This window comes from Vulpes lagopus, chromosome X (assembly GCF_018345385.1).
Source record: "Vulpes lagopus strain Blue_001 chromosome X, ASM1834538v1, whole genome shotgun sequence".
Lineage (NCBI taxonomy): Eukaryota > Metazoa > Chordata > Mammalia > Carnivora > Canidae > Vulpes > Vulpes lagopus.
The window spans coordinates 17,852,429-17,867,581 of record NC_054848.1 but is presented as its reverse complement, the minus strand read 5'-3'; the positions used below and the strand labels follow the sequence as shown (position 1 = coordinate 17,867,581).

General features: G+C 43.7%; 1 protein-coding gene across 1 annotated transcript in view; it reads right to left on the bottom strand.

Annotated features, from left to right (window-relative positions):
* The window catches only part of PHEX (phosphate regulating endopeptidase homolog X-linked), a 204,588-nt gene extending 189,731 nt beyond the window's left edge, over window positions 1-14,857 (bottom strand). The window contains exons 1-3 of the mRNA XM_041740362.1: window positions 14,752-14,857; window positions 9,406-9,474; window positions 1,031-1,192 (exon numbers count right to left, since the gene is read on the bottom strand). Coding sequence (XP_041596296.1) covers window positions 1,031-1,192; window positions 9,406-9,474; window positions 14,752-14,857 — 337 coding nt within the window. The remainder of the gene's footprint in view (window positions 1-1,030; window positions 1,193-9,405; window positions 9,475-14,751) is intronic.
* Window positions 14,858-15,153: the final 296 nt, after the last annotated feature.

Below are 15,153 nucleotides of genomic sequence, written 5' to 3'. Positions count from 1 at the left end.
CCCTCGAGCCTCCAGAAGCCCTGCCAACTCATTTAGATTCTTAACCTCCAGAATTGTAGGATGATAAATTTGCATTTTTTAAAAATCACAAAATAGGGGCACCTGGCTGGTTCAGTGGTTGAGCATCTACCTTCAGCTCGGATTGTGACCCCGGGGTCCTGGGACTGAGTCCCGTATCAGGCTCCCCTCTGCCTGTGTCTCTGCCTCTCTCTTAAATGAATATATAAAAATAAAATTGAAAAAAAATTAAAAATAAAACCAATAAATAAATAAATAAATAAATATTCTCTCTAGGTGTCATGTGTTTTTTTCTATCAAAAATAGAAAAAAAAACCCTATTTTTGCCTTCTAAAAAAAGTTCCCTTATCTAGCCTTACAATCTCCCTGCTTCCATCCTAAAGTGCCTTCCACCAGTAAAAAATATCTAATGCAAACAGAAGTGCCTCTGGTAAGACTTTCCAATTTCTGAAGTGTGCACACACACGTACATATGTATGTACACATATGTGAGTACGTGTGTGTGAGCCGTCATTACTACAGAGGCCATGGGAGAAAAGAAAGTGCCCCCAGAGCCAAGTCAGAAGTTAACAGGAACAATATGACAAATACAAGGTCATCCAAAGTTCTCAAAAGACGATGAGGTGTTAAGTATATTTTGTAGGCATGAAAATCCAGGACACAAATAAGCAAGTGATGAAGTTTGCTCTGAACACAACAAATAAGTATATTGATAGAAAATAACTTTCATTAACTATTCCTTTGCTCCCAATCTCAAGGAAATGCTAGTTATCCTTCAGCAGAACTTATTATTAGCTAATACAAATATAACAAGGCCTCTGCAAGGCTTGTGTTGGAGCTCTGGGAGACTGAAATCCCACAATTTTCCCTTCAATCTTCCATTTTTAAAAAATCTTGGAAATGAATTTAAGACAGTTAAAGTAAGCAGGCATGCTTCAAATCCAAAACTGTGTTTTTCTTGTCAAGTACTGCTCTCTATAAAGTGCGTCACCAAACCCCAGTAGAAACTTACCCTTCAACTTGAGGTCAACGTTATGTCTCAGCCAAGGGTAAACTCCATAGCTTGGCATATCTTCAGGAATCGGGTTATTGTTTATCCAGCCATCACAAGCAAACCGGAAGAAATTATCACAAGGGTCCACAGAGAAATTTACCTTACTCAAGATGGCAGCAGCTATTTAAAAAGAAAATCATAGGATTAATGACAAGCACTGAACACCATGTACTGTTCTCTTCCAAATTAAACAACCATTTCCTATCAACCAGCTCCCAAGCCTTGGCTTTTACTTTTCCTCTCAAATGACTCCCTGAATCAGCTTCACTATATTAAATTACTGCATTCAGATTGACTGGGTAAAAGCTTGGTGGTATTAGTGTTAATGGTTTTTGCAAGCCTGCCCCTGACATCTGCGTGGCATAGGATAGGAATACAAATGGAGTCTATGGTAAATTGTCTGCAAAGATGCGTGTGACATTTCCTTCCATCCCTCTCATCCCTCTGCAAGGTGACTTTGCGACTCATCCCATCAAGTGATAGGATCTATTCTCCCTGCCTTGAATCTGGGTTGGCCTTGCAACTTGCTGTGACCAACAGAATATAGCGGAGTAACTTTTCTTGAGTTCCAAAACTAGGCCTTAAGAGGACCTTACACCTTCCATATTAACTCCCTGTGAATGAAGCTCTAAGACAGCCCTTTGAAGAAGCCTCCTGGAGGAGGTGAGGCCCCGTGGAAAATAACCCAGTCGGCACCAACCGCCAGACATGTGACTGTAGCCATCATGAACCTTCCAGGCCAGATGACCCTCTTGCTGAATGCAGCTGTATGAATGAGCCTAGGCAAGAGCAGCAGAGAAACCCCCCCAGTGAACTCACAGAATCAGAAGAAATAATAAATCACTTGTTTCAAGACTCTAAGGTTTGGGGGTAGCTTGTTCTGCAGCAAAATCTGAGTGAAACTGAGGCCCATAGGTCATATTGAAATATTTAAAAGATATATTTACAATATATTTCCATAAAAACCTCAAAAGCCAGGTATGAATTCCTGAGCCCTTGGATGTTCAGTGTAGCTCTCAGAGGAATGAACCCCTGGAAGAGACCTCCCCACGGGGCCAACAGGGAGGTTCAGGGCTCTTTAGCAGGGAATTCTGGGTTGTAAAAGGATAGGGCTGCTGACCTGGCCCCTGAATTAGGGGAGCGGCATGGCCAGAGGAGAGCAAAGTGGAGCATTGTAAATGAGGGCCCAGGGCAGGGGCCCCTCTCACCCAGGCCTCAGGGCAGAACTGAGTACATGTTTAAATTAACAGAAAGACACAAACGACTGATTTGCCATTTCTTCCTCTTTCATAAGCACACACATGATTACACATGAAACACAGTCAACGAGGAAGTTTGTGCGTACTGAAAGACATATCTATGAGCTTTAAAATAAATCTTTCATTGAAAAATGAGAAGGTTCTTGGAGCACCTGGGTGGCTCAGTCAGTTGAGTATCTGACTTCAGCTCAGGTCATGATCTCAGGAACCTGGGATTGAGCTCCGCATTGGGCTACACGCTCAGCGGGGAGTCTGCTTATCCCTTTCCCTCTGTCCCACACCCTGCTTGTGCTCACTTATGTTCTCTCTCTCTTTTTTTTAAAGATTTATTTATTTATTTATTCATGAGAGATGGAAAGAGGCAGAGACACAGGCAGAGGGAGAAGCAGGCTCCACGCAGGGAGCCCGATGTGGGACTCAATCCCAGGTCTCCAGGATCATGCCCTGGGCTGAAGGCAGATGCTAAACCGCTGAGCCACCCAGGGATCCCCTCACTTATGTTCTCTTGCACCCGCAGTCTATCTCTCAAATAATATAATCTTTAAAAAAATGGAAAGATTCCAAAATTCCCAATACTGAACTCCAGCTCTCTTTCAACTGTCGTATCACTGCTGGCTACCACTCTAACAAAAAAAAAAGATATGCACTAAAAAAAAAGGCAGCCAGTATTTTAATGACATTGGAAAAAAGACATTCTGAGTAATTTTCACACTTTAATTAATGCCAGAATATATTTATTTGAAGTAATGAAAACCCAATGAGTTTTCAGCTAAATATGAAGGAATTGCCCAAATAAAAGAAGTACAATCTGCATATATTTATATATGCTGATTATCAGTTTGGTTACGTGTGTCCTCCAGGTTTAAAACTAAGGCTAGATATTTTTCTAGCCTAGATTTGCTATGAAAACTTTCAACAGCTTTTTGTCCTTGATAAAGTGAATAATAGAGAAATATCTTAGTTTCTATAGGACTTCAAAATCTCCAGCACTTTCCCCCACCCAAAAAAAAATCAAAGCAAAAAAACTAGTTGAGAGGGGCACCTGGGTGGCTCAGTAGGTTAAGGATCCAACTCCTGATTTCAGCTCAGGTCAGATCGAGCCCCACGTCAGGCTCCACACTTAGTGTGAAGCCTGCTTCAGATTCTTTCTCTTCCCACCCCCCCACTTGTGCTCTCTCTCTAAAAAATAAAATAAAAAAACTAGTTTTTGAAGTTTGATAAATTTAAAACTGGCTTAATATTTTCATCTTTCTGAATTACGTCAATGGTCTCCAATTACATTTTTACTTGCTGTTACTGTTTTATCATCAATATTAGCTAGGACAAATGCAAATAAGCTAGGACATACAAAACCTTTATTTCAGTTTATATTTATAATTATTCTGTCTGTGTGGCCACAGAACAAATCTGCTATGTGACACCCCAGGGGCAATGATTATACAAGTCTCAGTGCCACACAATATTTACAGTCACAGAAAAGAACCCTCACACACATTTTTATTCACTTAAGCACATTGTTTTCTGGCCACCTTCCCAAACTTCTCCCGGGCCCCCAACCTAAAATGTATCCTCTCTATCTCCTCAGTATTCTTGCAGGTACCTACAAAATTGCAAGATCAGCTCTGACCTCAGCCTTGACATAGAGTGGGGAAATACATCATTCACACAGAATTTGGAAGTCAGCCCACTGAGTGGGAAAACTCTAGTTTCAACCTCCCCATTCATCATTCATCATTCACAGCTGGGCACAGAGCTGCACTTTCTGTAGGGGAACTGAGACTTCAAATTGCAAGGGACTGTAGTTGTCAAGACACCACAACTCCTTTCCCCTTGCTTAGTTCCATGGAGAAAACTCAAAGAGGCTTGTTTTAATAAAGAAACATGATGATCAAAGAAAACTATGAAAGGTCAGATTATGTGTTCTCTCAAGTTACTGCACCTAAGGTAAGTGGTTATGGGGTCTCCTACTAGTGTTTATATAGAGATGGAGGCACCACACCCCATGTACCAGACTGAGTTCTTAAGTTCAATCAGGGCTCTAAGGATAAGGTGATGGTAATAGTAACATTATTAATATTGAGCATTCCCTCTGTGCCAGGAATCATGGTAAGCCCTTTTCAGAAAGTACAGCATCATCTGGAGCCAGACCACCTGGGTTTAAATGCCGGGAACACCATGCAAAAGCTATGTAACCTTGGACAGGTTACTTAACCTCTCAGTTTCCTCATCTGCAAAAAGGGATAACAACTGTACCCCCACAAGATCTTCATGAGAATTAAATGAGTAAATACATGCGAAGTGTTTAGAACAGTGTCAGGCACATTGACAAATAAATACAGTTGCCAGATAAAATACAGAAAACCTACTGAAATTCAAATTTCAGATCACCGATGGCTTTTATAGTTTAAGTACATACCCAACATTGCAGGGGACACAGACACAAAAACAGCGGTTGTTGTCTACCTGCAATTCAAATTTAACTGAGCATCCTGAACATCGTGTATGTAAGGTGGCAACCATACATACAAATTTTTGCTATTGCAATTCCACAAACACTTATCTGAAACTCCTGAGTTGCGAGATTTTTCAGAGCTCATAGGTTTTCAGATACTAGAAAGCTAATACAGTGCATATACCACAGATGATATACTACCTCCAGCAATGTCTGGAGTGGCACTCCCGAAGCAAGCACATTAATAATTCCAGAAGAAACGTATGCGTACTTTCCTAGGTGGGAAAAACCAAGTCCACAACAGTCTCACATGAGGTGGAATCTAGCTTTGCCATCACAGGAACTTAAATCAGGTCCAGTCTTGCCAACTGACAGGATGTTTTCTGGGTCTGGGGTTAAGAACCACACACTGTGGACTTGGATTAGTACCACAACAAGCACCCTTATTTTTTTCTATTCTCACATCCCATATGCTAAGAAAAAAGGGCGCTCCCGCTTTACAGATGGAAACAGGAGGCTCAGGACGGTTGTTTCCCTGACCCAGGATCACGTGGCTTTTGAGTGGCCAGATCAGGCTTCGAACTGGAGTCAGCCCGTCTGCCCTTACCCGGCATTAGCATGTCCTTTCCTCATTGTAGTCCTTCTCCACCTCCTACTTTGAAAGAGGAATTAGGAGGAAACCAGGAAACAGAGCTACAGAGAGCAGGAGTCTGACAAAGGGGTGGCACCTGCTCGGAAGCGCTCCAGGACGCTCCAGGCTTCCACCTTCTGAATTCCTACCCCGCACGCCCACTCACACACGCGGCCCCATGCACGCACGCACGCACATACCCCACAGGCCTACTCACACATGCGGCCCCATGCACGCACGCACGCACCCACGCATGCACGCACGTACACACATACCCCACAGGCCCACTCACACACGCGGCCCCATGCACGCACGCACGCACCCACGCACGCACGCACATACCCCACAGGCCTACTCACACATGCGGCCCCATGCACGCACACACGCACATACCCACGCATGCACGCACGTACACACATACCCCACAGGCCCACTCACACACGCGGCCCCATGCACGCACGCACACACCCACGCACGCACGCACATACCCCACAGGCCTACTCACACACGCGGCCCCATGCACGCACGCACGCACACACGCACGCACATACCCCACAGGCCTACTCACACACGCGGCCCCATGCACGCACGCACGCACACACGCACGCACATACCCCACAGGCCTACTCACATACGCGGCCCCATTCACGCACCCACGCACACACGCACATACCCACGCACGCACGCACACACATACCCCACAGGCCCACTCACACACGCGGCCCCATGCACACACGTACGCACCCATGCATGCACGCACGCACCCACGCACGCACACACATATCCCACAGGCCCACTCACACACGCGGCCCCATGCACCCACGCACGCACCCAAGCACGCACACACATACCCCACACTCTCCCTGCCCCGCCACCCCCCTGTGCACGCAGGCGCGCGCGCGGCTCCCTCACCTTTGCGCTGCTTCTCATTTGAGACCTTCCCGGGGACACGTTTCTGCACTGTGTACCTAACAGCTGTTCTGCAGGCCCCTAAGCACCGTGAGGCTCATGTTACACTAAAGAGGCTGAATCCTTGGTGAGCCTTTCGTCACAGAAACAGAAAAAAAATCAGTATTTTTTTCAATATTAGAAAGCCATTCACCAATGTAAAAATAAAAAACCTGGCAGCGAGGCAAAACACACTAGCTGGCAGGAGGCGACATTATCAAAAGGCATTCTGTAAGTTTTACTCTTGCATTATTGACTTGTAATAAAGAGACAAATCTCGTATAATAAGTGGCTCTCCATACAAAAAGTTGCCCAAACTGAAACTGCAAATTTTTTAGTTCAAAAGTCTCAGTTTCACACACCTGCAAGGACTCAACCTCGGCAAAATCACAAGGTGACATGAAGTCTAAAACATGACCTCTGACAGCCCCACCTGGTGCCCCACTCTACTTCAGGTCATCTTCTCTCCACGGGGAAACTCGAGGTCAGCTGCTCAAGCTGGAAACAGGGAAGGGTACGGGAATCCCCGAATCGTCCTCACCCTTCCCGGGATGAGATGGAGAAGCTGAAAGGGTCGTCTGGTCACCAGACACTAGTAGGTCTATTGTTAGAAGAAAGCAAGACAGGACCAAGGCCAAAGAGTTAAGTGGCTCCGCCTCATCACACCAAAGCACTGATGCAGAGCAAAGGACATGAACCTGAAGCCCAGCCTCGTAGCTAACTCAGGACGTGACCTTGGGCAAGTTATTTAGCTTCCAGAAGCCTCCATATCCTCAGCTGTAGTTGGGCCTGGGGAGAGCACTGACATCATGGGGTTCTTAGGAAGATTTCAGGAGACGACACATGTAAATCACTTAACACAATGCCTGGGTAAAAATTATATCCTGACCACTTAAAAATAGGACCAAAAAAATGAGGGAATTGTCTAATCCATTACCTTAGTATAAGGCCTCTGGATTTAAAAGCTCTTTCACCTGAGTTTTTTCAATCTCAGCAGCTGCCACTGCCAAAAATCTAAGCATCACTCTTGATTCTCTGCTTTTTCTCACAACCCACATCAAATCCTTCGGCAACCCTCTGGCTCCTAAACCCTCTACACCCTGCCTTTCCATCTCTAGAATTCAAGAAAGCATCGCGTCCCATTTGGCTCACCAAAATAACCTCCTGCCTTCTTTGCAACTTGCTCCCTATGGTCTCTTCTCCGCTCAAAAAGACTCCTGAGCCTAGGTCTCCACAGAGAGATCTTTTTAAATGCTAATAAGATCCTGTCTCTGGGATCCCTGGGTGGCGCAGCGGTTTGGCGCCTGCCTTTGGCCCAGGGCGCGATCCTGGAGACCCGGGATCGAATCCCACATCAGGCTCCCGGTGCATGGAGCCTGCTTCTCCCTCCGCCTGTGTCTCTGCCTCTCTCTCTCTCTCTGTGACTATCATAAATAAATTTAAAAAAAAAAAAAAAAGATCCTGTCTCTGTCTTTACTGAAACCTTCCAGAAGCTTTGGAACACACTTAGGAAAAACCCACCCTCGCTGGCACCTAGCTTCCCCACTAACCCTCATCACATGTGCTCTGCCCCTTACCCAGTAAGCTCTTCGGCTCTGGGACCTTTGCCCCAGCTCTTCCCCATATCTGGAAAGCCCTTTCCTTGATCTTCACAAAACACATCCCTTCTCATCATTCAGGGTCATTTCAGCATCATTTCCTCAGACTTTTCTTTTTTTTAAGATTTTATTTATTTATTCATGGGAAACAGAGAGGCAGAGACATAGGCAGAGGGAGAAACAGGCTCCCCACAAGAAGCCCGATGCGGGATTTGATCCCAGATCCCGGGATCAAGCCATGAGCCAAAGGCAGATGCTCAAACACTGAGCCACCCAGGCGTCCCTTCCTCAGACTTTTCAATCTAGCCATCCTGTCACTTGCTATCACATTATTCTACTTGAATATTTTAATTTTCTGCATAACATTACCACCAGCCAATATTTTTATTCCAAATTGATCACCTTGTGTTTAGTGAGAGTCCTTACTTCCCCTACCTGGTCATTCAACTTCACTGCTGAGTCGGTGCCTGACTTGGAATAAGTACTTGGCAAATTAATTCATTAAACCCTTAAGGACGGGGCGCCTGGGTGGCTCAGCAGTTGAGCATCTGCCCTCGGCCCAGGGCGTGATCCTGGGGTCCTGGGATCGAGTCCCACATCGGGCTCCCTGCATGGAGCCTGCTTCTCCCTCTGCCTGTGTCTCTGCCTCTCTCTCTCTATGTCTCTCATGAATAAATAAATAAAATGTTTAAAAAATAATAAAATAAAATAAACCCTTAAGCCCGAAAGTGAAAGGGCCATGTGCTTAACTAATCCTTACGACTTTCCCCTTGGAAAATACGCTCCTGTTTTTAAGCCCACTTAAAGAATGGGAAGGGGGCTGCAATCTGGATCCTGCAAATCTAGGCCTTAACCCTATTTCCTTATAGAGGGAATATAATAACTCTGCCAAAACCGAGGCAACTTTCAACACTCATATTAACTGTGGAGTACCCACTGATACATGGTCACCTCAAGAAAAGTTTGACTTGGAAGGACCCAGAGTGATTTCAGGTGACAGTGGAGGCAGGGATTTAGAGGATCCTTGTTCAGATGCAGACAGGTCGAACCTATGGACCAAACGATACAGAGAGACTCCTTAGGGTAAATAGGGACCCATATCCAGCTGAGGCCCTAGGAAGGCTGACGGTCTCTCTGTTCGAGTCTTAAGAAAAAGTCATTTGGCTTCCCAAGCCCCTCCCGATTTCCTTATGATGACTTGGAATACCGCACAGCTGTTTTGTTTTTTGGGTTTTTTTTTTTTTTTTTAAGGAAGAAGAAAACAGGAAACCTACACTCCACAACTTCACACTGAGACTGGAAGGTAAACTTAAAATTTCATCAAAATTGCATTTTGTACTTGGTAAACCTCAAGCAAACAGAATACTAAAAATACCACCTGTTTTCCCTTCCTCTCCCCAAGGTACCATAATGATAACTTGACACAGGATGGAAAACGGACTTACCAGCTTCAATGCATTCTGGCTTCAGGCAGTACTCCTGTTTAGCTTGGAGACTTAAGAAACCTTGACTCACTGAAAAAACAAACCAAAATAAAGAAATGACTGGCTTGTAGCAGACCACCATCAGGTAACCCACAGTCAGGCACATATGCTAGACGTTTGGTATCAGTTCATCCTTCTCAGCATTGACACGTTCAAAAATCCGGTTGGCTCAGTGCCACGGAACCAGACCGGTCACGAGCTAAGCACCTTGGCGAGACTCGGCTGCTCTGAAATTCGGTTCTCTAGAATATAAGAGGAGTGTGTGCAATCAGACCGTTGCTTCTCAGAGTGGGGTGCCCAGATACCAGGAGCAGCATCTCCTGGCAGCTCTATAGAAATACAAATTATTGGGGTGCCTGGGTGGCTCAGCCGGTTAAGCGCCTGCCTTTGGCTCAGGTCATGGTCCTAGGGTCCTGGGATGGAGTCTCGCATCAGGGTCCCTGCTCAGCAGGGAGTCTGCTTCTCCCTCTGCCTCTGCTCCTGATTTCTCTCTCTCTCTCTCTCTCTCTCACTTGTAAATAAATAAAATCTTTAAGAAAAAAAAAAAAGGAAGACAAATTACTGAGCCCTATTGCTGACCTGAATCAGAAAGTCTGGAGGTGGGGCCCAGACATCTGCATTTTTGCAAGTTCTCCAGGTGATTCTGATGCACAAATTTGAGAGCCACTGGGCTAGATGATCTCTAAAGTCTCTTCTATCTCCAATTATCTATGATTTAGGTCTCATAATTTCACTTTGTGAACAAACTATTTGTTTGTTAAAACAAACATTTGTTTACAACTATGTTCTTGTTTTAGAGATGGGGGTGTGGGGAAAGAACCTTACAACTATGTCATTTGGAGCAAATCCAGGCCAGAAAGAGAAAAAATAGCATGTGTGGTAGCATTTAAAGTTCTGAATCTTATCTAAACCATCCATAGATGCGGTGGGGGGAGGAAGTACACTCTATATTATTCAGTCATCTAGCAAGAGAGTCATGATTTGCCCTATACCTCATATACTCTCCTCGCACCGAGCTCAGCCTAGCTACCAGACAGATGCAGCTTGTGGACCAAGCTTCCAACTACTTCCTCCAGAACAAAACAAAACAAAAACTCTGCAAGATGGAATTAGCTTTTCACCAATGGCTTAATTTTCCCCATCTGGCTGGCAATATTATCTAAATGGATTTCTGCAGAAGTACAGAAGGGTGCCCTATTTGTAAACTCCAGGCAGCACCTGGGCATTAGCAGATGTGAGTTTAGATTTCAAATATATATATATATATATATATATATATATATATATATTTTGGTAACCAAGGAAGTTAAGGGAAATTCATTATTGCTGTACTCTGTGAGCAGAAATAAGGAATCATTTGGAGATCCGGCTGTGGAGAGATGGATGGTGGGGGGTGAAGGGGAGCCAAGGCCTTCTGTGGCATCCTCAGCTGAGAAGCAGAAAGCATGGCGATACCTATATTTCTGCTAGAGATGGAAGACCTGTACATCTCATGCCAGTGTGGTGATCTGTATTCTAGATTCACCCATATTCTGAGAGGAACCTGCTTTTTCTTTGTTCTTTTCTCTGCAGCCATCCTCCAAACAACCTTTTTACTTTGTTACATTACAGATACAAGAAAATTGCCTATGGAACATCTCAGGTCTATTTTTAAGAAAAGAAGTATCTTAGGGGCACATGGGTGGCTCAGTCTGTTGGGCGTCGGACTCCTGATTTCAGATCGGGTTGTGATCTTGGGGTTGTGGGATCAAGCCCTGCATTGGGCTCCATGCTCAGTGGGGAGTCGGCTTCTCTCCCTCTCTCTGCCCACAACCCCGCCCCCCACTCTCTCTCTTTCTCTTCCTCTAAAGTGAATAAATAAATCTTTTAGAAAAGGAAAGAAAAGAAAAGAATGATCTTAGCATAAAGATGTGTTTTGATTTCTTTAAAGAGCAAAGAAAAATTAGATAAAAATATAAATGTGCAGCATAAACATTAGTATGGAATATTTCATTCCGTGATGGAACCATGGGGGACATATTCCCTTCAGTCTACCTCTACATGTTTACCAAAAGGTCTTTAATGAGCCTGTGTTATTTTTTATAATGGAAAAATAAACTTTATTATAAATAATACTGTTATGATTCTGGACAGTACCATCTTGATACTAGCTTTATTTTATTCTTTTAAAAAGCTAATAAAATGGGTAATTTAAAGGGTAATTGCTTTCATGGAAAAGAATTCTTTTTTTTTTCATGGAAAAGAATTCTTGACCCAACCCTCTAAGGAAGCAGAACTAGATATCTTTATCTGAATATGAGTAAAAAGGAGGTTTAAATTAAATTAATTGGGATGCAGACAGACCTAACCCCTCAAGGAAAAGCAGTATGTCCATGGGGGGATTAAGATCCCACAAATAAATAAGAATCAACAAGCCCAGATAATGTGAAGTTGAGGGTGAATGAAAGTGGGACAACAAAGAGAATATTTTTAATATAAAAAAAGAAAATGTTACCTTTTACTGGTTAGGTGCTTTAAAAAAAAAAAAAAAAAACCTTAAGGAGCAGTTTGGTTTCTCATTTTAGACTTTTCTATAACCAGTAAAAATGACTTCAGAATGCAGTGGAGTCACCCACAGTTCAACAGCCTGAGAATGACCATATAGTGGGGGGTCAGCAAACTATGGCTCATGGGCCAAGTCCAGGCTACTGCTGGTTTCTGTACAGACCGTGAGCTAAAAATGATTTTTATATATATATTTTTTTAGTGGTTGGAAAAAATCACGAGAAGAATAATATTTCGTAAAAATGATCTGAAATTCAAATTTCAGTGTGCAGAAATCAAATTATATCCGAATATAGTCATGCCTATTTGTGTACATATTTGTCTGTGGTTACTTTCTTGCTACAACAGAGTCAGGTAGCGCCAACAGAGACTGTAGGGCCCAGATAGCTGAAAATGTTTACTATCTGGCCCTTTACAGAAAAAGTTTGCCAACTATTACATTTGAGAAATAGACTCTGGGGGGTGGGGAGAAGGAGGAGGAGAAGAAAGGACACGTTAAAATAAACTGGTTATAGGCGTATGGTTATACCTGCCATTTTCACTTCTAGTTTTCTAGCTTCTCTGAGACCACCCCAAGGCTAGTGGCAGTCGCTCTTACTGTAAAAGGACTAAGGTTTAGGAAAGAGATTAGCCCAGAGCCTAATATACAAAGGGGTAAGGAGGGATGCTAGAAATAGCAGGCATGTGCCTCAATTTGGACAGACAGAAAAATATCAACCAGGAAGCGCCTTGAAGAGAAGAGGACTTAACCAGAATATTGTCACAAAGGGCATTGCCTTGCAGGTGCCTGGAGATTTTCAGACCAGGACTTCGCTGAGTGCAGGGTGGAGGCGAGTAGCAGAGCCAGGGGGGCTGAGAAGAGGGGTGGGAAGGAAGTCTGAAATGGTGCAGAGATGTTTGACAAAAACCTACAAAAGAATGTGCATGTATCTTAAAGCAAACATCCCTGAATATCTATACATCCAAGTGGACGTGGTCAGCTAGAGCGAGGCTTCTCAGACTTTAATTTGCTAATGAATCACCTGGGGATCTTTTGAAAATTCAGATTCTGAATCCATATGTCTTGGGAGGGAAGCTCAAGCTCCCAAGTGGTGCTGATGCTGCCAGTCCACAGACGGCACAGAGCAGTGAAGGTGTAGAGAGGCCACACTTCTATTCTCGAACACCAAGAGAACTCCTCTTAGAAATCTGCAGTAAGAGCCAGGTTATTGGGCACACTACAGCTATTTTTTCCTGCTTGACACAGGCCCCCTTACCCATAGCATTGCTTGGATTCATGAATTTTACTGTGCTCTAAAAACTTTAGAGCTGAGTTCCAAAGAATCATCTCCTCGCCAGGAACAAAGATGTGCTGCCACTGAGGACATTCCAACCAAGATGTAACAGCCTCAGAATCTAGTAGTTCTTAAACGGTGGAATTTCAAAATGCTTTGAGCAGCAGTAACATCATTAAAACGATGTTTATTTTTACATAAACAATCATCATTTGGATTTTTAAGTTTGGGAGTGTTTGCAAAACCCCAATAGTCTAACTTTGTACTCACTTCCCACATAGTATGTGTAGTTCCTTGGCATGCCCATATCTTTGAATTTCAGGATAGGACCCATGTCTGAACCCCAAGTGCTGAGAAATCTCAGAAACGTTTCTGAGAGCCCCAGGTTCAGTTGCAGGAGTAGGACATTTCGCTGTACCAGAAAACAATAAACCTATCTAATTTCCTAAATCTGCAGCCACAGAAAACATGGAAAGATGGTTTACTGGTTTTAGCAGAGTTTTCAACCACACAACCCCAACTCTTTTAAAGTTTAATCACTGGTTTTCCTTTGCCAAAATAAACATGGCCTCTTGCAACCTGTACATGCCAAAGAATGTTTCCAGACTTGCTACCCTTCAGATAGCACCTAAAATCGCCTAAGTATAGGGCTGGTTCCTATATAGCTTTCAAGCTAATGAAATAGTAGGGGCTGTATGAGGAAAATACAAAGGATAAGAATCAAGGATTCAAATGCCTACAGTTTTAGAACATCCGTCTCCATCTCCCCTTTCCAGGATATTTCTATCGTATTCACAGAATATGCTTTTCATCATATATACTCTCTGGGTACATCATTCTCACCAAGAGTCATTAAAATCATTGAATCACAATACCCTTCAAACGTTTGGAAGGAAGACCTCTGTTTTCCTTCATATTAATTTTTAAATCTAGAAAGGCAGAGTTAAAATTTCATCCCCCGGAGTCATTGGATTAGAAAGCCATTGAGGAATACCATTAAGGTGCATGTTTAAAGACTGCTTTGTAGTTTTTAAGTTAAATTTCACAGTTCATTCAGGCAAACAGTAACAAAAGTCAAATGGAAAAAAAATTCCAGCGTGGTTTTGATCACAATGTGAAGCCTTTCCTCACAAAATAAAGGAAAGTATCTGCCTATGAATTCATAAACACTCATTCTGCTAAATGTAAAATGTAACGCATAAAAAAAGACATTTGCCCAGTGCAACCGAATCTTCCAGCCACCGGAAGCCACCTTATACCCATTTGGCATCCTGGACTATACGTTGGGTGCTTGCGTGCATTTATTTATTCGGCTTCCTCAAGAAAAGTCTCCTTTGCCTTTTGCATATTTAATAGCAGCTAAGGATACACCACCTACTAACCCAGGCAAACAGCCCTCCACCTGCATCCCGACCAGGTTTGCCAGAGCAAGTCCCAAGGAAACTTAACTGCACTTGCCCTGTTCCCTGGCCTCCAGCGCCCCACTTACCTAGAAAGAGGATCATGCCCAGCACCAGGGTGCCACCAATGAACACAGCCAGGGCGATTCGCGTGCCTCTATTGGCTGTCTTTCTAGTCTCCGTGCTGCTCCCCATTTCTGCCTCCATCAGGAGGGACGTAGAGGCCACGCGAAGAGAAAGTCACTTTTTGTGGTTTGGTGGCTGGTCTCAAGAGTCTGTTAGGCGTTGACATCCAAGGTTCTCTTGCTCTTCTACTAATAGACAGCTTTAAAAATCCCGTCAGGAAATCTTCCCTTGCCACTCTTTCTCAAATATTTCTTCACAAATGAAATAAAAGAAACCCAAAATATTGGTTGCCTTGGCTTTCCCCCTGACCAGACAAAACAAACAGTGGTTGCTTTATCTTGGTGCTCTCCCCCCCAGCAAAGTCC